The sequence below is a fragment of the Oncorhynchus masou genome, chromosome 10 (genome assembly GCF_036934945.1).
Source record: "Oncorhynchus masou masou isolate Uvic2021 chromosome 10, UVic_Omas_1.1, whole genome shotgun sequence".
Taxonomy (NCBI): domain Eukaryota; kingdom Metazoa; phylum Chordata; class Actinopteri; order Salmoniformes; family Salmonidae; genus Oncorhynchus; species Oncorhynchus masou.
Genome location: NC_088221.1, coordinates 23,132,328 through 23,154,982, shown reverse-complemented (window position 1 = coordinate 23,154,982; position 22,655 = coordinate 23,132,328). Strand labels below are relative to the sequence as shown.

Below are 22,655 nucleotides of genomic sequence, written 5' to 3'. Positions count from 1 at the left end.
GATAATATTTCAGCGCAAGGAAGGTTTCCACTAGTTACCACAGCCACAAATTGTCTATATCGTAAAATTCATGAAAACTAAAATGTGCTTTGTGTTCTTAATTTAAGGTTAGGCATAAGGTTAGCAGTATAGTTAAAGGTTTAAAAATCACATTTAAAGAAGTTACATTGTAGAAATACACGGGGTTTATGACTTTGTGGCTGTGGTAAGTAGAAGAGACCGTGTAAAATTGCTGCAATGTTTACGTGTTGTCTGGGATGCTGCGGAGATGGGGGAACGGGGCATCTTCCTCTCAAAGAAATGCCCACCGTCCAGTTAGACACGCATCATATGGGTGAGAGGCAAACACTTTCCGACGGTTGTTTTTTAAGCTGTAAAGGCCGGTCTGGTTAGCCTAACTTTGCTAACAAATCAACGTAGCTTGCTAGGGGTCTAACATCCACCTGGCTGTTTTCGGCACTGCAGTCGTAAATAAAAAAATATTTAGATTTCTTTCTCCTTTAGGCACGGATGTAGTCATAGTGAAGAGTGGCCGGAGAATATGTGGCACCGGTTGTTGCCTTGCCAACGCTCCCCTGCACCAAAACAAGAGTTACTTTGAGCTCAAGATCCAGTCCACAGGTAAGTAAATTATTGAAAATGTGTCCATATACTGTCCACCTGTCTGTCCAGTTGCGATATTAGCATCTAACACTTGTTTTTAATGTATGCCAGCAAAACCACTACACAACACAACACTAAACAATACATGAATTGCACTATTTTTGTAATTATTAGTATTGCTTTTTTTAATTTATCCGTTATTTTACCAGGTAAGTTGACTGAGAACACGTTCTCATTTACAGCAACGACATGGGGAATAGTTACAGGGGAGAGGAAGGGGATAAATGAGCCAATTGTAAACTGGGGATTATTAGGTGATCTTGATGGTTTGAGGGCCAGATTGGGAATTTAGCTAGGACACCGGGGTTAACACCCCTACTCTTACGCCATGGGATCTTTAATGACCTCAGAGAGTCAGGACACCCATTTAAGGTCCCATCTGAAAGACGGCACCCGACACAGGGCAGTGTCCCTATAATGTTGACAAACAGTGCCCACAAACTGTTAGGGCCTTAATAAAACTGTCCCAACAGCAGAGTCCCAACACCTTACCACTGCTACACCTGGCTATCAGCGGAGCCTTGTCTGACAGCAAAACAGTTAATTTAGCCTCATTTTCTGCCTTAAAAAAATATAGCTGATATGGTTGACTTGCTTAAACAAATGTGGTTTCTACTGACACATGAGATGTACAAACTATGGAGTAAGGGGACGACGAGCGGCCAAGAGGCAATCTGTAATTTCGATTAAGACAATGAGCGATCTAGGACAGATGTAGTCAATATAACTTTGTTCAGCACTTTTGAAATGTACAGCGACAGAATTCAGAACATAGGCCGTTCTTACAGTACTCTCCCTGTACACCAAGTCAGAAACGTAGGATAAATAAAGGGGGCATATACGCAGACAATGAAAGTGCTTACAATATTAGATTACATTTCTCTAAAACAGGCTATAGGCTACATGTGCACCACCAAGTCAGAACAGTAGGCCAAATTGAGGGTTAAAGGGACCAAACTATAAGGGTGAGGCGCATGGGCTACTAACAGCTTACTACACAACAAACACTTATGTATACTGTAGCTATGAAAGTAATACTATATCCCTGGCATATTACATGATTTATGTAGCAGCATACAAGACATTTCTGGACTCACTTTGTTTTGATGTGCTCACTTTAACAGGAAGGTAATGCGGCAGTCCTTAGTGGGCAAATTTTGTCATCAAAGTCTGGCATTCTCTGGATTTATGGTGCTTTAAACACAACTGGGAACTAGGAAATGTTGAATCATGATTGCATTAGTGAATCCACAGATTACGAGTTGAAAATAAATACTTTTACTTAGAGTATTAGTATATTAGTAATTGACTGACCCGGTCTCTCCAGATCTCCTAACAGTACTATTTCTAGGGTCAATTTTAGATCAATGCTATGCATTTTCAGCCATTCCTGAACCTGAGGGCAATACCAAAATAAATGGTTTATTGATTCTGTGTCCTCACAACAAAATCTGCAGAGCTTTGATGATTTTATGCCCAAAATATTCAACATTTTGTTGGTGGCAAGAATTCTTTATAATAATTTTAGCTGAAAAGCATGACGTCTTGATTCTTGTGTTGTTTTATATATCAACTCATACACCCTGTACCATGGAATCTGTACATCAAAAATCTCTTCCCAACTATTTTGCAATCTGTATGGCACAGTTGTCAACATCCTGGTCCTCAAATTAAACTGGTTTACTTTCCTATTTATGCTATTTTTATTCCTCCGCAAGTTTTGATCCTTTATATTGGGCAGACAGACCAGTTCCCTACCTCCTCCCACTGCCACCTGCCTCCTCCATTTTTGGGGTAATGCTGTAATCAGTTGGTTCTACTCTTGGATTGAGCAGACCTTCCTGTACAATTCTGATAACTCCATGAAGGACACAACTCTAACATTCCAATTTACAATATCATTTAAGATCAAAATACCATTTTCAAACATCTTTCCCATAAGTACAGGTATTTTATCAACCAGCACATTTGAGTTCAGCCATAATATTTGTTGTAATATTTGTTCCGTCTTTTCAGGGTGATGAAATTGAAATTGTAGCCATCTCTGCAATTCTTGTTTGAAAAAGAGACACTTTTTTTTTCAAAATATAATTTTCAATAAATCGAAAATGAGACATGGCAATCTGCACAAAGGAGAAAATACCCTTTTTAAACAATGGATGAGCTTTTCTTAGTAATCTACTTGAGAACCATTTAGGGTTCAAGTTAAACTTTTGAATAAGTGAAGCTTATAGAGAGGTTTAGTGCTTTTATATTTAATAATCTCAACCCACCCAATTCATATTCATTATATAGATAGGCACGCTTTATTTAGTCTGGTTTAGCGTCCCAGATAAAGCGAAATATGTTTTGCTCATATGATTTGAAAAAACAAATCATCAGGAGTAGGCAGCGCCATAAGTGAGTAAACTGAGATATGACTAAGGAGTTAATCAGGGCAATATTTCCATAAATAGACAGGTATTTACCTCTCCATGGTTGCAGGATCTTGTCTATTTTTACAACTTTTCTATTGAAATTCATTGTGGAGAGCTTATTTATATATTTTGTGATATGAATACCAAGTATGTCTACTTCACCATCAGCCCATGTTATAGGTAAACTGCAGGGTCATGTAAAAGTTGTATTTTTTAAAGATCCAATACTTAATATTGTACACTTATCATAATGAGGTTTTAGTCCAGAGAGTACAGAAAAGTTATCTAGATCTTCAATGAGACATTGCAGGGATCTAGCGTTCGGACTTATTATAAAACTTGAGTCATCGGCATACATGGACACCTTTATTTTTAAGCCTTGGATTTCCAATCCTCTGTTATTGGATCTGATTTTAATAGCTAGCATTTCGTTGGCCATAACGAATAGATATGGTGACAGCGAACACCCTTGTTTAGCTTCTCTTGACAATTCAAAACTATGATAAATAGACATTATTTACTATTTTACACCTGGTGTTGCCATACATTATATTTGACTAATTTTACAAGAGAATCACCGAAATTGATAAAAAATCCAGGCATTTATAAATAAAATCCAATCTTAATTTATCAAATGCCTTTTCAAAATCCCCTAGAAATACCAGGCCTGGCTTCTTAATGTTTCATAATGTTCTATTATTTCTAGTAGTTGTCGTATATTATGTCTTCCTTAATTGACCCCCTTATAAACATAACAGATTTATACCAGCTGTGTCAGGCCCACCACGTATTGACTCATCCAGCTGTAACGCATATAATTCACTGGCTTGTATGCAAAGCAATAATAGTTTCAAAACATCTCCTGCCATGTCACTGATGCGTCGTGAAACAGTGTTATTTGATGAAGGCATTGTCTGTATCGTTTTTTGGGGGCCTTTTCCCAGCCATATCTGCGGCAGCAGGAAGAATTAAGTCCTCCACAATAGTATGGGGCTTGCCTGTCCTAGCCACTCAGTAGCTCACCATATAAGACACTTCTAGCCCCTTCTTATTAATGGTATCTGTTGCTTTTATTCATGTCTTACTCCTCGAAAATTGTCTTTATTCTCACTCAAACTCCTGTGGCTTATTCTTCAAATGGTCGTGTTTAGTTTCTAAATGTCTGTGCAAGAGTGAAGGTTTCCCGCGAGAGAGTAACCGTTAATGTGATGGGATGTTAATTATTTGACTAGGCTACCTGTGTTTGACATTGTTATTTCGCTGATTACTAGATGGTTGAATTTTATTTTGGGCAGTGAAACGAGGCTACTCAGGCGAGAAAAACAAACAAATGTAAAGCCCCATTGAAAATATAAATGTACTCTTTGAATTTTTTTAAATAATATATTTTTTAATGTGAATCACATTTTTATTTCGCATACCCCCGACTGCATTGCGCATACCCCCCCAGTTTGGGAATACCTGGTATACAGGATGCAATTTAAGGTTGAGTGCTGCAGCTATCTAAAGAAACAGAGACATTTCTGAAATAAAAAGTTTATCTTGACAAAATTAACAGAGAAACATTTGACTGAACATGAATTAGTCCACTAATTAATGTTCCTCACAAAAGAGAGTTGGAAATCTCTTTCCAGATTCTGACGACAACCTATTTCTGACATAGTTTACAGCCTTTGTCAGAGCACATTATTCTATTGGGCTTTCGGGAAAAAGATTTCCGACGACCTCCCTCGAAGCTCCTCGATGGGGGTGGCCGTTGATGAAGAGCTGCATGCAGGTGGCTAGATGCTGTTCCTCAAGTCTGTTTTGACCTGAAATAACAGAAAGAATAATAAGAGATGGGTGAGGGACAAAGATGATCTACTTTCACATTTAAATATTCTTACTTGTTGCATTGCAGAGAAGTCCCTCACACAATTAACGGAAGACACTGGTATAGTCAGTGCGATTGCTACCAGCTGGGTAAGATGGCGCTAGAGCTGCCCCCAATCATCAAACTGCGAGGCCAGCTTTGTCTTTGCCGTCAGCTGGTCCAAGCCCTGAAACACAAAAAGATGTACAACATTAAAGAAGAGCCAACAGAGTGGGAGTTCAACAGGAAAAAGGGTTGGGCAACACTGGCCTAAAATGTTGTCTTCAAAAGATTATCACACTCATGCCATACCTTGAATGCTCCAACTAGCACATGTTGCTTGTAAGAGGACCACTCTTGCAGCATAGCAGCCTCTGGCGCTTGCAAGAACTGCCTGGAGAGGAGGGTCAGGTTAAAGGTGTTTATCTTCTCACTAGAGAACACAGCCTGAGGTCCTAACACACTGAAGGCCCCCAGAATCTCCAGGTGCTGGAACCTCCAGTCTAGGCTGTCCTTGAGGCCAACAAGATATGGATTCATGACCTAATTACAGCACAAAACAGAAAATGAGTGATTAATAGCTGTCTTAGTTTATCCAACACAATTGATGTAACATTGTTTTCATCACAACATTTGAAAACAAATGTTTTTACCTCCTCTCTGAACCGAGCCCAGAACTGCTCCCTGGTCTTGGTCTTCTCCAACGGGCCTCTCCCTCTCCTCGAAGTTGAATGTGCCCAGACCCTTTGGGTCATCGAGGTCCTGGTGGACTTGGCTCAGAAATTACCCCTGGGAATCACCAGAATGTTTTATGGCGAGGAGTGATGCCATTGTCACAGGGACCTACAACACAAGTTGTTTTGCTTGAAGTTATTATCATGAAGTGTCAATATGTAACAGTATAACTTTAGACCGTCCCCTCGACCATACCCGGGCGCGAACCAGGGACCCTCTACACACATCAACAACAGTCACCCACAAAGCATCTTTACCCATCACTCCACAAAAGCTGCGGCCCTTGCAGAGCAAGGGGAACAACTACTTCAAGGTCTCAGAGCAAGTGACGTCACCGATTGAAACGCTATTTAGCGCGCACCACCGCTAACTAAGCTAGCCGTTTCACATCCATTACAAATAGTTCTTAAATATTTCATTGCGTAGTGCTGTCCTGTGACCGTTAAACCGACACATTTGCACATGTTTGAACAGGAAAATAGAAAAGAATGTACCTGCTCTTTTATGGCCAGGAAGTTTACATCCTCATTTCGGAATACTTTTGAAAGCCGCGTCAGGCGTGGCATCATGTCCCCCTGCAGGTAAAGTGCTGCCACAAATCTGAGAGTTAGGAAAGTTTGTCAATTCACAATAGAAAATAGGTTTTAAAAGCCACATTGTCGACCACTCAAATACAGTTTTGAGTCCACTATAATCTATAATACATGTAGGCCTACCTGAACATGGCACAGACAGCGTCGAGGCCCTTAGCAGTTGGGCACCGGTTCACCTCAGCCAATACTGCGCTGAGGTTTCGCTGAAGACTAGCCACGGTCAGGTGCTGGGACAGCCAGCAAACATCTTTCACTTCCTGCAAAATACATTTATTTTAGTGTAGATGCAGTAGGTAAACAAGAGGAGACCAGAGTAGCCAAGTGAAGAAATGTGAAGCATAATCTCGCCTTCACTTTTAAGTACTGAAGTCCCAAGGTCGCTGAAGCAGCTTTCAAGACTTCTGTCTTGTTACTGCTTTTGGCAAAGTAACTATGGAGCTGCTGCAGGTGCTCCTTGATAGTGTCCATATAGGGGACCTCAGCTGATGCATCTTTACAGGCCAGAGCAATGCAGTGGGCAGCACAAGCCACAGGCACCGTCCACAGGAAGGCATCCTGTTTTGCCACACCACTAAGTTGTCCTGTTTGTATCACAGGACATACTGTGAAAGAAAAAGAAATGGAAGAAATTGTTAATGCTAAGACTTTGTGTTGTGTCCATACCAGTCATCACTGCAGCCCCATCAGTGCCCAGGACGTACAATCTCTGTTGGTATCTTTTTGATGTGCAGCACCACCTTGATGGCAGCAACGATGGTGTCTGCCTTACCATCAGAGACTGAAACCAGGTTGAGGCACTGAGACCAGGTCGAGGCACTGAGACCAGGTCGAGGCACTGAGACCAGGTCGAGGCACTGAGACCAGGTCGAGGCACTGAGACCAGGTCGAGGCACTGAGACCAGGTCGAGGCACTGAGACCAGGTCGAGGGTCTGAGACCAGGCCGAGCCACTGAGACCAGGCCGAGGCACTGAGACCAGGCCGAGGCACTGAGACCAGGCCGAGGCACTGAGACCAGGCCGAGGCACTGAGACCAGGCCGAGGGACTGAGACCAGGCCGAGGGACTGAGACCAGGCCGAGGGACTGAGACCAGGCCGAGGAACTGGTTGTAAAGGTGTCCCTCTTGATCCATGTATCTGGAAAACGTACAAAAATCCATACACAATTGCATTATTACTCATCGATGACTGTAGAATATCACAACCTAAAATAATTGTACAACTCCAATTGAAATAATACCTGACATGTAAAATCCAGGTACTTATTAGTTGCCACATCTGTAGTTTCATCAGGCTCCAGGCCATTGGCTACAAGATGTCTGGATTAGAGGTCGACCGGTTATGATTTTTCAACGCCGATACCGATTATTGGAGGACCAAAAAAGCCGATACCGATTGATCGGCCCATTATTTATTTATTTATTTGTTTGTTTGTAATAATGACAATTACAACTACTGAATTAACACTTATTTTAACGTCATATAAAACATAAATAAAAATCAATTTAGCCTCAAATAAATAATGAAACATGTTCAATTTGGTTTAAATAATGTGTTGGAGAAGAAAGTAATATGTGCCATGTAAAAATGTGTGCCATGTAAAATATGTGCCATGTAAAAAAGCTAGCGTTTAAGTTCCTTGCTCAGAACATGAGAACATATGAAAGTTGGTGGTTCCTTTTAACATGAGACTTTAATATGCCAAGGTAAGAGGTTTTAGGTTGTAGTTAATATACACTGCTCAAAAAAATAAAGGGAACACTTAAACAACACAATGTAACTCCAAGTCAATCACACTTCTGTGAAATCAAACTGTCCACTTAGGAAGCAACACTGATTGACAATAAATTTCACATGCTGTTGTGCAAATGGAATAGACAACAGGTTGAAATTATAGGTAATTAGCAAGACACCCCCAATAAAGGAGTGGTTCTGCAGGTGGTGACCACAGACCACTTCTCAGTTCCTATGCTTCCTGGCTGATGTTTTGGTCACTTTTGAATGCTGGCGGTGCTTTCATTCTAGTGGTAGCATGAGACGGAGTCTACAACCCATACAAGTGGCTCAGGTAGTGCAGCTCATTCCGGATGGCACATCAATGCGAGCTGTGGCAAGAAGGTTTGCTATGTCTGTCAGCGTAGTGTCCAGAGCATGGAGGCGCTACCAGGAGACAGGCCAGTACATCAGGAGACGTGGAGGAGGCCGTAGGAGGGCAACAACCCAGCAGCAGGACCGCTACCTCCGCCTTTGTGCAAGGAGAAGCAGGAGGAGCACTGCCAAGGCCCTGCAAAATGACCTCCAGCAGGCCACAAATGTGCATATGTCTGCTCAAATGGTCAGAAACAGACTCCATGAGGGGTGGTATGAGGGCCCGACGTCCACAGGTGGGGTTGTGCTTACAGCCCAACACCGTGCAGGACGTTTGGCATTTGCCAGAGAACACCAAGATTGGCAAATTCGCCCCTGGCACCCTGTGCTCTTCACAGATGAAAGCAGGTTCACACTGAGCACATGTGACAGACGTAACATAGTCTGGAGACGCCGTGGAGAACGTTCTGCTGCCTGCAACATCCTCCAGCATGACCGGTTTAGCGGTGGGTCAGTTATGGTGTGGGGTGGCATTTCTTTGGGGGGCCGCACAGCTTTCCATGTGCTCGCCAGAGGTAACCTGACTGCCATTAGGTACCGAGATGAGATCCTCAGACCCCTTGTGAGACCATATGCTGGTGCGGTTGGGCCTGGGTTCTTCCTAATGCAAGACAATGCTAGACCTCATGTGGCTGGAGTGTGTCAGCAGTTCCTGCAAGAGGAAGGCATTGATGCTATGGACTGGCCCGCCCGTTCCCCAGACCTGAATCCAATTGAGCACATCTGGGACATCATGTCTCGCTCCAGCCACCAACGCCACATTGCACCACAGACTGTCCAGGAGTTGGCGGATGCTTTAGTCCAGGTCTGGGAGGAGATCCCTCAGGAGACCATCCGCCACCTCATCAGGAGCATGCCCAGGCATTGTAGGGAGGTCATACAGGCACGTGGAGGCCACACACACTACTGAGCCTCATTTTGACTTGTTTTAAGGACATTACATCAAAGTTGGATCAGCCTGTAGTGTGGTTTTCCACTTTAATTTTGAGTGACTCCAAATCCAGACCTCCATGGGTTGATAAATTTGATTTCCATTGATCATTTTTGCGTGATTTTGTTGTCAGCACATTCAACTATGTAAAGAAAAAAGTATTTAATAACAATATTTCATTCATTCAGATCTAGGATGTGTTCTTTTAGTGTTCCCTTTATTTTTTTGAGCAGTGTAGTATTTATAGGACTTTCTCTCTATACCATTTGCATTTCATATACCTTTGACTATTGGATGTTCTTATAGGCACTATAGTATTGCCAGTGTAACAGTATAGCTTCCGTCCCCCTCCTTGCCCCTACCTGGGCTCGAACCAGGAACACATAGACAACAGCCACACTCGAAGCATCGTTACCCATCGCTCCACAAAAGCCGCGCAAGCGCAAGGGAAATAACTACTCCAAATCTAAATGCGAGTGATGTTTGAAACAGTATTAGCACACACCCAGCTAACTAGCTAGCCATTTCACATTGGTTACACCAGCCATTAGGCGGATAGGCTTGAAGTCATAAACAGCGCTGTGCTTGCGAAGAGCTGCTGGCAAAACGCACGAAAGTGCAGTTTGAATGAATGATTACGGCCCTGCTACTGCTCAGTCAGACTGCTCTATCAAATCAGACTTAATTATAACATAATAACACAGAAATACGAGCCTTTGGTCATTAATATGATCGAATCCGGAAACTATCATTTTGAAAACAAAACGTTTATTATTTCAGTGAAATACGGAACCGGTATTTTATCTAACGGGTGGTATCCCTAAGTCTAAATATTATTGTTACATTGCACAACCTTCAATGTACGTCATAATTACGTAAAATTCTGGCAAATTAGTTCGCAATGAGCCAGGCAGCCCAAACTGTTGCATATACCCTGACTCTGCGTGCAATGAACGCAAGAGAAATGACACAATTTCACCTGGTTCGCCTGCTAAACTGGATCAGTAGTTATAACTAGTGATTATGATTTATTGTTTTTTATAAGATAAGTTTAATGCTAGCTAGCAATTTACCTTGGATTCTACTACATTCGCGTAACAGGCAGGCTACTCATGAAGTGCAATGGTTAGAGCGTTGGACTAGTTAACTGTGCGGTTGCAAGATTGGAACCCCTGAGCTGACAAGGTGAAAATCTGTCGTTCTGCCCCTGAACAAGGCAGTTAACCCACAGTTCCTAAGCAGTCATTGAAAATAAGAATGTGTTCTTAACTGACTTGCCTAGTTAAGTAAAAAGGTATTCAAAAAATGTAAAAATAAATAAATAATAATAATCGGAAATCAGCGCCCAAAAATACCGATTTCCGATTGTTATGAAAACTTGAAATCGGCCATTCCGATTAATCGGTCGACCTCTAGTCTGGATGGCATGGAGGATAGGCTCCTCCACAACTTGAGCCAGAATCTTCAACATTTCGTCCACTATTGTGTGACCTGTAGTTTGTGTTCTTGGCAATCTTCAAGTAAATGAGAACATTGTGAAATAAGTCAGGTGACATTTAAATAACAAGTGAAGAAAATATGAACAAAAAACACCTTGAGCTTTTGTGAAGTAGTCAGAACCCAGCAATTCAGCAAGGTCCAGCAGTTCTGGAGCATGTGAACAGCAACAGACATAATGCGTTATTACTGAGCCACGGTTAGTGCACAATCTGAAACATATTTTACATTAGAAGACATTTAGAGTGTAGTTCAGTGGAATTACTGGTGTCTGGGGCAATACCTACTACAGATAGCAAGCATTACAAAACTACACATAATACTGTAGGCCTACTCCTCTCCCCTCCTGGCTCTCTCCTCTCCTCTGCTCCACTCTGTCCCTCATGCATCCCTACCTCATTCCTGGGATTCTGCCTCTTCTCTGTCCAGTACAGTAAGCCATAATCTTATAAAAAACGATAGCTAACTCTTTAAAAGCTTAAGCTAACTAAACAAGTTTCATTTAATTCAGGCTGATTTGACAGCTAGCTAAGTTGTTAACTGACACTTGTCTCTGCGCCCCATTTCTCTTTCGTTGCTGTGGCGGGAAATATTTCAATAAACTGAGGGGAAAAAATCTAATCGAGGACCGATAAATGTAGCCATCTTGCTTGCCTTGAATCTTCCAAATTAACTAGCTAACTTGCTAGACTAGTAACGTTTGTTAACCATGTTTCTATCACTAATATTATAATCTAAATTAGTTTTTAGGTTAGGTTATAGCTAGCTTATGGAGTTAAGAAACACAGCGCGCCAGTGACCAGCGCTCTGCAGTGCGAAATACAATAACTTTAATCACTTCAGAGTGAACCTGCGCGAGAAACGGCACGCCAGGGACCAGTGCCCAACACAGAACCTTTGCGGCACGAAAGACAATTCACTTGAATCAAGTCAGAGTGCACCTACGTGAAAACCTGCAAGAAAGGTACGTTAGCTAGCCAACTAGTTAAATTGCAGGCTGCCTGCCACAGCTCACAGAGCTAAATAACCTCTAGAACTATGTTGAACCCAGACAGATGATCTATTTACCAAGAAAAGCGAATGTGTTTTACAGAACTTTATTGAAACTGTTTGGTAGAAATAGGATGTTTATTTTTGTGTAGCGGCAATGATTCTGCCTTGGCATAGCGCCACGTAAATGAACGCAGAGGAAACACTGATGATGTCATTGATATCATTTTATCTGAATCCAATGAATTTGAGCCTTCTTGGATGGGCACTTCTAACTCTGGTAGGTTTTTGCAGTGGCGTAGTGTTCCCCCGAGTGACAGAACACTGAGCCAATCACGGCGCAACTAGAGAACATTACCAACCCCTATGCTCCGTATTTTAAGTTGGCTGCCCCACCACCACAGAAAGCACTGAGCTAGTCTGAAACACCTGTATTTTGGAGCTGCCTTACTCAAGAAAGCAAAAAAGAGACCATGTTTGTATGCGGCTTTATTAACTCAATGATTATTATTATTTATTTTACATTGTTTGCAAACTGACATGTGACACGCATGCAAATCACACAGTTATAATTATTTTTTTAAGCTAAACAGGTGGGGTTCTATCTGTCTTGAATGACTGGTCGCCACTGTGTCTGTCTATGTGTGGGAGATAAAATAGATAAGTTACTACGGGTAATGTATTTTGGTGTGGGTGTGCGTGCACAGAAGGCAGGGTATGTACTATGTACCCCATTCATACTGTAGATGCTAACTTTTTTAGCACCTATTGACAATAGTAGCTTCTGACTGGGAGTGTTTTGTTAAGCACCCCGATGCTAGTCTAAACATTAACACCCATCGCTTGCGATACATTCCTTATGTTTCCAAAAACGTATCTTTCATATCAGTGTGAAATCATTTTCAAAAAAACAAAAGGTTCAATGACTACATACCTTTTTATAGGGTATGGTTAGTGTTCCCACAAAACATTTTTTTAAAGCAGACATTTGAATATCCCTTTAAGCATGGTGAAGTTATTAATCACTCTTTGGATGGTGTATTAATACACCCAGTCACGACAAAGATACAGGCGTCCTTCCTAACTCAGTTGCCGGAGAGGAAGGAAACCGCTCAGTTATTTCACCATGACTTTAAAGAAATGTTTGTTTCAGAGTTGAATGGCTGTAATAGGATAAATGAGGATGGATCAACAACATTGTATTTACTCCACAATACTAACCTAATTTCCAGAGTAAACGGAAAGGAAGCCTGTACAGAGCAAAAATAATACCACACATTACATTACAGAATACCACTCTCCATATTTTCAAGCATAGTAGTGGCTGCCTCATGTTATGGGTATGCTTGTAATCGTTAAGGACTGGGAAGTTTTTCAGGATAAAAAAAGAAACAGAATGGAGCTAAGCACAGGCAAAATCCTATTGAAAAACCTGTTTCAGTCTGCTTTCCAACAGACACTGGGAGACAAATTCACTTTTCAGCAGGACAATAAGCTAAAACACAAGGCCAAATATACACTGGATTTGCTTACCAAGATCACATTTACTGTTCCTAAGTGGCCTAGTTACAGTTTTGACTTAAATCTACTTGAAAATATATGGCAAGACTTGAAAATGGTTGTTTAGCAAAGATGAACAACCAATTTGACAGAGCTTGAAGAATTCTGAAAATAATAATGGGCAAATATTGTACAATCCAGGTGTGGAAAGCTCTTAGAGACCCAGAAGAGAGGCTCTTAGAGACCCAGAAAGACTCACAGCTGTAATCACTGCCAAAGGTGATTCTTGTCACGCCCTGACCTTAGAGATCCTTATTAATTCTCTATGTTTGGTTAGGTCAGGGTGTGTGTGACTCAGGTGGGAAAGTTTATGTTTTCTATTTCTTTGTTTTTGGCCGAGTGTGGTTCCCAATCAGAGGCAGCTGTCTATCGTTGTTTCTGATTGGGGATAATATATAAGTTGTCATTTTCCTTTTGGGTTTTGTGGGATCTTGTTTTCTGTTTAGTTTCTTAGCCTTACAGAACTGTGCGCTTATGTAAATGTTATTCTGTATTTCATTTTAAATACATTTGCAAATATTTAAAAAATCATGTTTAGTTTGTCATTATGGGGTATTGTGTGTAGATGGGTGAGAAACATATATTTAATCCATTTTGAATTCCGACTGGAACACAATAAAATGTGGATTAAGTCAAGTGGTATGGATACTTTCAGAAGGCACTGTATTTGCACCTCTGTAAACTTCTTGTGAAATGGTTTAAAAAGCAGCACAATACGGTTTGTGTTGGGGAACTTGTTTTTAAGGTTCTGAACTCTGTGTGCAGGTATATGGGGGATAGGTGTGGCCACTCAGAAGGTGAACCTGAACCAGGTCCCCATGGGGCGGGACATCAACAGCCTTGTCTTGAGGCATGATGGCTCGGTGTACCACAACAACGAGGAGAAAAACCGCCTGCCTGCCAACAGTCTTCCACAGGAGGGGGACATCATGGTGAGTGGACTGGTTTGGTGGAGCGCAACAAAGTCATACTAAACACACTCAAGGTCTATATAAAGTGTCAATAAACATGAGCTATAACAACTCAAGCAAGGAAAGCACATGGCATACTTGACAAACATAGGCATATTATTATTTTCTAATAAACAAAAGGAAGTCCTCAACTCCAGATACATAGGCAAAAAAACTTACTCAATAATGCATCCAGGTAATGAAGGGAATAAACTTCAAAAGGTAAGAATTATAAACTAACAGTGCAAATATCATGGAACAGCTATATGGAAACTCCATTATCATGGTACTTCTTAATGGTAAATTTACAAACGTATGTTATGGCAAGTGTAATCAAAACTTGTATCTCTATGGTAAGTGGTGAAATAAGTATAACTACCGGTAGTTATAATTGTGATGGCTTAGCAGATAATATGAAAAGATGATCAGTCTTTACCTAGCTAAAAGAGAAGGAATCTAATATCTGGTGTTTACAGGAAACTCATTCTACACCTTTTAGATGAAGTTGAGTGGGAAAATGACTGGGGTGGGGGGGGTGGGGGGTTATATTTCACCCATAGGCAAAGAAACTCAAAAGGGGTGACAATATTAATGAACAATAATTTCGATCCAAACGTGCAAACTGTTCAAATGGATCCGCAAGGAATGTGGATCCTTTTAAATATGCTATTGGACCATAAACCGATTTGGCTCATTAATCTATACAGTCCAAATAATGATGATCCACGCTTCTTTGAAAATATATATAATAATTTATCGATCTTACATGCAATACATGACTCAATTATCATGGTGGGAGATTATAATACGGTTTTAAGTACCTCAATGGACCGTAAAGGAAATCGCACTACAAACTGTCACCCTCATGCACCTCATACACCTCATGCACACAAGGAAATCCTGAATATTATGGATATATTGGATCTAGTGGATATTTGGAGGCTTAAATATCCTAACCTAGTGAGCTATACAGTACCAGTCAAAAGTTTGGACACACCTACTCATTCAAGGGTTTTTCTTTATTTTTTATTATTTTCTACATTGTAGAATAATAGTGGAGACATCAAAACTATGAAATAGCACATACGGAATCATGTAACTAAACAAATGAAAATATATTTAATATTTGAGATTCTTCAATGTAGCCACCCTTTGCCTTGAGGACAGCTCTGCACACTCTTGGCATTCTCTCAACCAGCTTCATGAGCTTCAAAAGCACCTGGAATGCTTTTCCAACAGTATAGTCCCCACGATATGCAACTTCAGGGAAGTCATGAACCAATTTATATATATATTCTTTTACCTTTATTTTACTAGGCAAGTCAGTTAAGAACACATTCTTATTTTCAATGATGGCCTAGGAACAGTGGTTAACTGCCTGTTCAGGGGCAGAACGACAGATTTTGTACCTTGTCAGCTCGGGGATTTGAACTTGCAACCTTTGGGTTACTAGTCTAATGCTCTAACCACTAGGCTACCCCGCCGCCGAGGGGGATGACCGCGGCAGCTTTCCAATCTTTGTCGAGCACAGCTAATTTGTACTCCAAAAAGTTTTGGGACACTGTAAAGTCCGTGGAGAACAAGAGCACCTCCTCCCAGCTGCCCACTGCACTGAGGCTAGGTAACACAGTCACCACTGATAAATCCATGATAATCTACATTTTCAAGAAGCATTTCTCAACGGCTGGCCATGCCTTCCTCCTGGCTACTCCAACCCCGGCCAACAGCTCCGCCCCCCCCCGCAGCTGCTTGCCCAAGCCTCCCCAGCTTCTCCTGGACCCGTACAAATCAGCTGTGCTCGACAAAGATTGGAAAGCTACACCCTAGACCCAAACTGTTACAGACCTATATCCATCCTGCCCTGCCTATCTAAAGTCTTCAAAAGCCAAGTTAATAAACAGATCACTGACCATTTTGAATCCCACCGTACCTTCTCCGCTGTGCACTCCGGCTTCCGAGCCGGTCACGGGTGCACCTCAGCCACGCTCATGGTACTAAAATATATATCATAAAAAGACAGTAGTGTGCAGCCGTCTTCATCGACCTGGCCAAGGCTTTCGACTCTCAATCACCGTATTCTTATCGGCAGACTCAATAGCCTTGGTTTCTCAAATGACTGCCTCACCTGGTTCACTTTGCAGACAGAGTTCAGTGTGTCTAATCGTACAGCCTGTTGCCCGGACAGTCTCTATGGGGGTACCACAGTTTTCAATTCTCGGCCGACTCCTTTCTCTCTATATATCAATGATGTCGCTCTTGCTGCTGGTGAGTCCCTGATCCACCTCTACGCAGACGACACCATTCTGTATACATCTGGCCCTTCTTTGGACACTGTGTTAACTAACCTCGAAAAGAGCTTCAATGCCATACACTCCTTCCGTGGCCTCCAACGCCTCTTAAATGCTAGTAAATCCAAATGCATGCTTTTCAACCGTTCGCTGCCAGCACCCGCCCGCCCGACTAGCATCACCACCCTGGGCGGTTCTGACCTAGAATATGTGGACAACTACAAATACCTAGGTGTCTAGCTAGACTGTATACTCTCCTTCCAGACTGATATTAAACATCTCCGATCCAAAATCAAATCTAGAATTGGCTTTCTATTTCGCAACAAAGCCTCCTTCACTCACGCCGCCAAACTTACCCTATTAAAACTGACTATCCTACCGATCCTCGACATCGGCGATGTCATCTATAAAATAACTTCCAATGCTCTACTCAGCAAACTGGATGCAGTCTATCACAGTGCCATCCGTTTTCAGTGACTGGAACAAATTGCAAAAATCGCTGAAGCTGGAGACTAGTATTTCCCTCACCAACTTTAAACATCAGCCATCTGAGCAGCTAACCGGTCGCTGCAGCTGTACATAGTCCATCTGTAAATAGCCCACACAATCTACCTACCTCATCCCCATATTGTTTTTATTAGATTTTTTTGCTGTTTTGCACACTAGTAGCTCTACCTGTACATCATAATCTGCTCATGTATCACTCCAGTGTTAATCTGCTAAATTGTAATTACCTCGCTACTATGGCGTATTGAATGCCTACCTCCTCACGCCATTTGCACACACTCTATATAGATTTTCTTTTTTTCTATTGTGTTATTGACTGTATGCTTGTTTATTCCATGTGTAACTCTGTGTTGTTGTTTGTGTCGAACTGCTTTGCTTTATCTTGGCCAGGTCGCAGTTGTAAATGAGAGGCTAGTTGAGAACAAGTTATCTGGTCAAATAAAGGCGAAATAAAAAAATAAACTTTCGTAAACCATCTCAATTGGGTTGAGGTTGTGTGATTGTGGAGGCCAGGTCATCTGATGCAGCACTCCATCACTGTGTGGATTTATTGAGTGACATGATCATTCCAATTTTGAGAGATGCACATAACTGAGGCGTGGCTCCAAATTGAGGCTTAAAAGTGTTTGTTATGGTGCACCATGGAACTAATTCATTGGAACCCGAGGTAGTAGGACCATAGAGCGTTCATGCTAATCGATAACCAGGGTAACTCTGCTAGCTGTTGTAGTGTCTTTACTATCATTAAATGAAGACTTTGAGTTTTATCTAATAATTACTATTACATATTTAGTATTACGTAATTAGTATTACGTAATTAGTATTACGTGAACAAACTGATTAATCATATAACTGTAATTAACTAGGAAGTCGGGGGACCAAGGAAAATATTCAGATTACAAAGTTATTATTTCCTAAAATAACTTTTCAGATATTTTCATATCTGATCAATAGCCTTCTGAATAATTAATTATTTACTTTACCTCACGTTAGTCTCATTCCAAACGTCATAAATGCACGAACCCAGTCTTCACTTTGAGTCATCCATACATCAACGTCTTAAATCATTTATTTATTACTAACTAAATAATTCACAGAAATGCATAAACAAACAAAGTAAATATGTTTTCAAGAAATTATAGGAGAATGTGCCCTAGTGGGCTAAACTGGCATGGCGGCTTGTTAGACAAAAGGGGGAGTGAGGTTCACCTGAAGTCACTACAGAGTTAATAATTATAACAATTGAAATGCTAATCCTTTGCACATGAACGCTCACTCATTCGGGAACAATTGCAATCAATATATATATTTATGGTCAGTGTGTCGTCTTGATCGGTGTTGAAAAGTTTTTCTTTTGTAGAATTGTCTCTCTCTCTCTCTCTCTCTCTCTCTCTCTCTGTCTCTGTCTGTCGTGGTTAGAGGGGATAGTTCAGAGCGACATTCATGTTGTTGTAGGATGGATGTTTCGGCGGTTGTCATTCTTCCCGTTCAATGATACAGAATTCCTAGCTACAGACTAGTAATTAATATCAAAGACTTGTTCTTATTCTGTCGGTATCAATAATCTAAGAGTTTATCCACGTAGTATGGTTAAAAGATTCAGCAATGGTCTGCAACCTTTGTCCCCTCGTAATGGAGAAAAACATGGTCTACTTGAGGAATTCTCAAGATTGGGGTTTTATTCAAAATTGCCGAAAAGGGGCTGTCCCAGGATGCCTGACCCTAACTGGGCTCGTGGGCGGTCCTCTGATTTAGTTCAACTCAAAAGGGAATTGGAGTTTCCTTCATTAAACAGTCCAAAATCACATTACACAGTTTTACAAACAGTATCATACTCACTCATTCATCTTATACAACAATTAGATGTAAACCTCATATCTGAGGCTACTACATAAACAGCGTTATGGTAATGTGGCCGCACCGTCTCCCATGAGCTTCCCCAAGTTGTAACAAACGGACCAGTTCGTAGCTGGATTCTTCACCCATCTTTTATACTTTCTCCGGAACGTAAATGTTATTCAGACCTCAAGTTCTGTGAGGTGGAAGAAATTCCTTTGTTCTCTATGAAGCTTCACTCTATCTCTATACTGTGTGGCCATGAGGCAGGGTCTTCCCTAGGAATTTACGGCCTCACTGACCACAGCAGCCTGGTTGAAGGAGCAGAGAGCGGGGGATGGTGCTCGCTGTACCCAAAGAGGGCAACACCATGACACTGTCCTGTAACACATTATACACTGTGCACTAATGTCTTCAAATAGAAAAAGTAAACACGCCATCAAAGGCAGTTGATGATGTATGTTGTGGTTGTGCAGAACACTATCCCAGTAAAAATTACAAGCAGTCTTTTCCGTACCAATGGCAGTGGTGCAGAACAATGGGCACAAGCACTGTTTCTATGGGCACAAGCACTGTTTCTATGGGCACAAGCACTGTTCATGACAAACTGTTCACACCTTTTGCATGTTTTAAATCTTATTTCCTGCAATTCTACACATTTTGTCATGGGTTGCAGAGAAACTTTAGCAGTTTTAAAGCTTATTTTCTTGCCATGTCTAATGTGTATTCATGTGATTTTTGAGTGACTCAAACATTACAACAGAATGTATGGGCTAAAAAACATGAGCTGACATGGGCTAGTTGATCTGGACATTTCTGATAAATAGCTCTCTAAGGTATGCAATGACTGACATGAGAGGAAAACTTGCTGCACTTCCCAAAAACTTACTGCACTACCCAAATTCTACTATTACAACTTTCAAGAGTATGTCGAAAGCCAGACTGAGTTCCTAAACATTTTTATAATAATACTATTTTTCAGGGGGGTGGGGAAACACAAAAACAATACTGGCCCCCAGATGCAGTACACTTAGATGGAGGTTCTAAGGGTTGCGCTAGATGGTGATGGACTCAGAGTTCAGTCAATTAAAACCATTGGATGTTTCGTCTGTTCCTGCCATAGGCTTCCAGTCATGTCCCGTTCAGAGGCGCTCGGACACCAGACATCTCAACAGAGAGAACCGGCCCAGTGGGCGAGATTATCAAAGAAATGACCACCAACAAGTTCTCTAATCTAATTCTTACTGGATTGATCACTGATCAGCTGTATTGATGTTTAAATACTTCTAAAGATATGGCCTAAAGGAATAGAATAAACTGACCACAATCAACATTGATCTAATCAGTTGTATGTTTTCCATCTCAGGGCATCACATATGACCACGTGGAGATGAATCTCTATCTGAATGGGAAGAATATGCACTGTCCAGCTTCAGGGATCAGAGGCACCGTGTTCCCGGTGGTTTATGGTGAGTGTGTGTGTGTGTGTGTGTGTGTGTGTGTGTGTGTGTGTGTGTTTGTGTGTGTGTTTGTGTGTTTGTGTGTTTGTGTGTTTGTGTGTGTGTGTGTACACTGCTGCATGCACACCAATACCAAATATAAAACTATTTTATTTTATGAATGTTGTTTCTCTGAACTGTTATTTACATATTATATATTAACCCATGCTCTACCTTTTAATTCCCAGTGGAAAAAAAAACAGGCTCAAATGCCTAGTAAATCTGCCACAAAGTTGGTTGTAGTAGTCATGGTTGTAGTATTTTTCTGCCACAAGAGGGCAGTTTGTACATAGCTGAAACTGATATCCTTCTTTTTGGTTGGAAGCAAATGATGTAAATGCAATTGAACACTACTAGTTGTTGTTGTTGCAGTCAGTGAGTTATGCCTGCGAAAGTACCCTCATGAAACACTGACTGAACCAATGTTGATTTGTTGTCTCCTCTGTTCTAGTGGATGACAGCGCCATCTTAGACTGCCAGTTCAGTGACTTCTACCATGCGGCACCGCAAGGCTTCGAGAAAATTCTGTTTGAGCAGCAGATCTTCTGAGCAGCACCTCCGTATACCTCCAGACCTTTATACACACACACACACACAACCCTCAGCTAAAAGTGCTCCTTGTTGCTCTGCAGAAATCTGTGACCTCTTCGTTCCGACTAGTTTGAGTATCCCTTTGTGTGTGTTGCGTTGCGTCCTGGTTATGCTCTGCTTTAATGCTGTTCTGGGTCAATGTGGGTAGTTTAGCTCTTGTTTGATGCCAACACTGGAGCAGTAAGAAAACGGATCCCCAGACAACAGTGAATGGCATAGAGTAGACCAAGTGTGGTGTGCATTTGCAACTGAAAGACAGTCAAGTCAATCAATATTTATTTTATTCAGTTATAATCATCCTGCATTGCCTCAATCTTTTATGGGTGCTGCTTCAGAAAAGAGAGTTTAAACAATGTTTAGGTGTTTTCTTATTTATATTTATTTGTTAAGCTGACACTAATGTTCAATGTTTTGTTTCCCTGATAATTTACTTCTAATTCTAGATTTAATTATATGAATTTTGATTTGTTATTTTAATTATGATCTGTCTTTAAAAGAAATTTGTCACTGCTCTGATTGGCATTCCAAATATCAGCAATCTGGCGAAGCTCTACTCATTGGCTGTATTTGGGGATGTGACATTTTCCGACCCTACTGTATTTCACCGGTCAGATAAATGCATATCCTCCTTTGAAGCGTGAAAACGGTCTTAAATGTTAAACGCTTATTTTTGTTTGCACTAATGAGATTTTGAATATTAAACCAAATACAAATACAATAAAGAAACTTGTCTCTGAAAGCATTTCCTCTTTTGGGACTACTTTATTTAATATACCGCAAATGTCTAGCAACCCAAAGGTTGCGCGTTCGAATCTCATCATGGAGAGATTTAGCTACTATATAACTACTTAGCATGTTAGCTAATCCTTCCCCTAACCTAAACCCTTTAACCTAACTCATAACCCTTATCCCTAGCCTATCTAATGTTAGCCACAAATTGGAATTTGTAATATACACTACCGTTCAAAAGTTTTGGGTCACTTAGAAATGTCCTTGTTTCTGAAAGAAAAGCACATTTTTTGTCCATTAAAATAACATCAAATTGATCAGAAATACAGTGTAGACATTGTTAATGTTGTAGCTGGAAACTGAAGATTTATTTTATTTTTATGGAATATCTACATAGGCGTACAGATGCAAGCACAGCGAGCACCTCAGGATAGATTCCGGCACAGCCAGAAGAGGACTGGCCACCCCACATAGCCTGGTTCCTCTCTAGGTTTCTTCATTACATATTTTCAAAATTGTAATGATTTAACCCTTTAGACCCCAGGTTTTGGCCTTTCTAGGGAGTTTTTCCTAACCACCTTGCTTCTACACCTGCATTGCTTGATGTTTGGGGTTTTAGGCTGGGTTTCTGTATAGCACTTTGAGATATCAGCTGATGTACGAAGGGCTATATAAATAAATTTGATTTGATTTAGATTCCCACGCTGTTTAAAGGCACAGTCAACTTAGTGTATGTAAACTTCTGACTCACTGGAATTGTGATACAGTGAATTATTATTTTCATTCATTTAAGTCATTTAGCAGTTATAGTGAAAGAATCTGTTTGTAAACAATTGTTGGAAAAATTACTTGTGTCATGCACAAAGTAGTT

The 22,655-nt window shown here is 41.0% G+C and overlaps 1 protein-coding gene across 2 annotated transcripts; it reads left to right on the top strand.

The window, feature by feature from the left end:
- The first annotated feature begins 14 nt into the window (after positions 1 to 14).
- LOC135547363 (SPRY domain-containing protein 7-like) lies at positions 15 to 21,797 on the top strand. Of its 2 annotated transcripts, none has more exons than XM_064976341.1 (5): positions 15 to 334; positions 505 to 621; positions 14,150 to 14,316; positions 20,332 to 20,434; positions 20,916 to 21,797. In XM_064976341.1, the coding sequence occupies exons 1-5, from the start codon at positions 238 to 240 to the stop codon at positions 21,011 to 21,013; spliced, it is 582 nt and encodes a 193-aa protein (XP_064832413.1). In that variant the 5' UTR covers positions 15 to 237; the 3' UTR covers positions 21,014 to 21,797. The 2 variants fall into 2 exon arrangements, with proteins under 2 accessions (XP_064832413.1, XP_064832414.1); XM_064976342.1 differs by lacking the exon at positions 20,916 to 21,797 and adding an exon at positions 20,089 to 20,189 and having other exon boundaries at positions 20,332 to 20,419.
- The last annotated feature ends 858 nt before the right edge of the window (positions 21,798 to 22,655 follow it).

Coding starts and splice junctions, on each gene's coding strand:
- LOC135547363 (XM_064976341.1), top strand. CDS start 238: ATGTTTACGTGTTGTCTGGGATGCTGCGGAGATGGGGGAACGGGGCAT. Junction 14,317..20,331: donor CACAGGAGGGGGACATCATG/GTGAGTGGACTG, acceptor TTTCCATCTCAG/GGCATCACATATGACCACGT. Junction 20,435..20,915: donor CGTGTTCCCGGTGGTTTATG/GTGAGTGTGTGT, acceptor CCTCTGTTCTAG/TGGATGACAGCGCCATCTTA.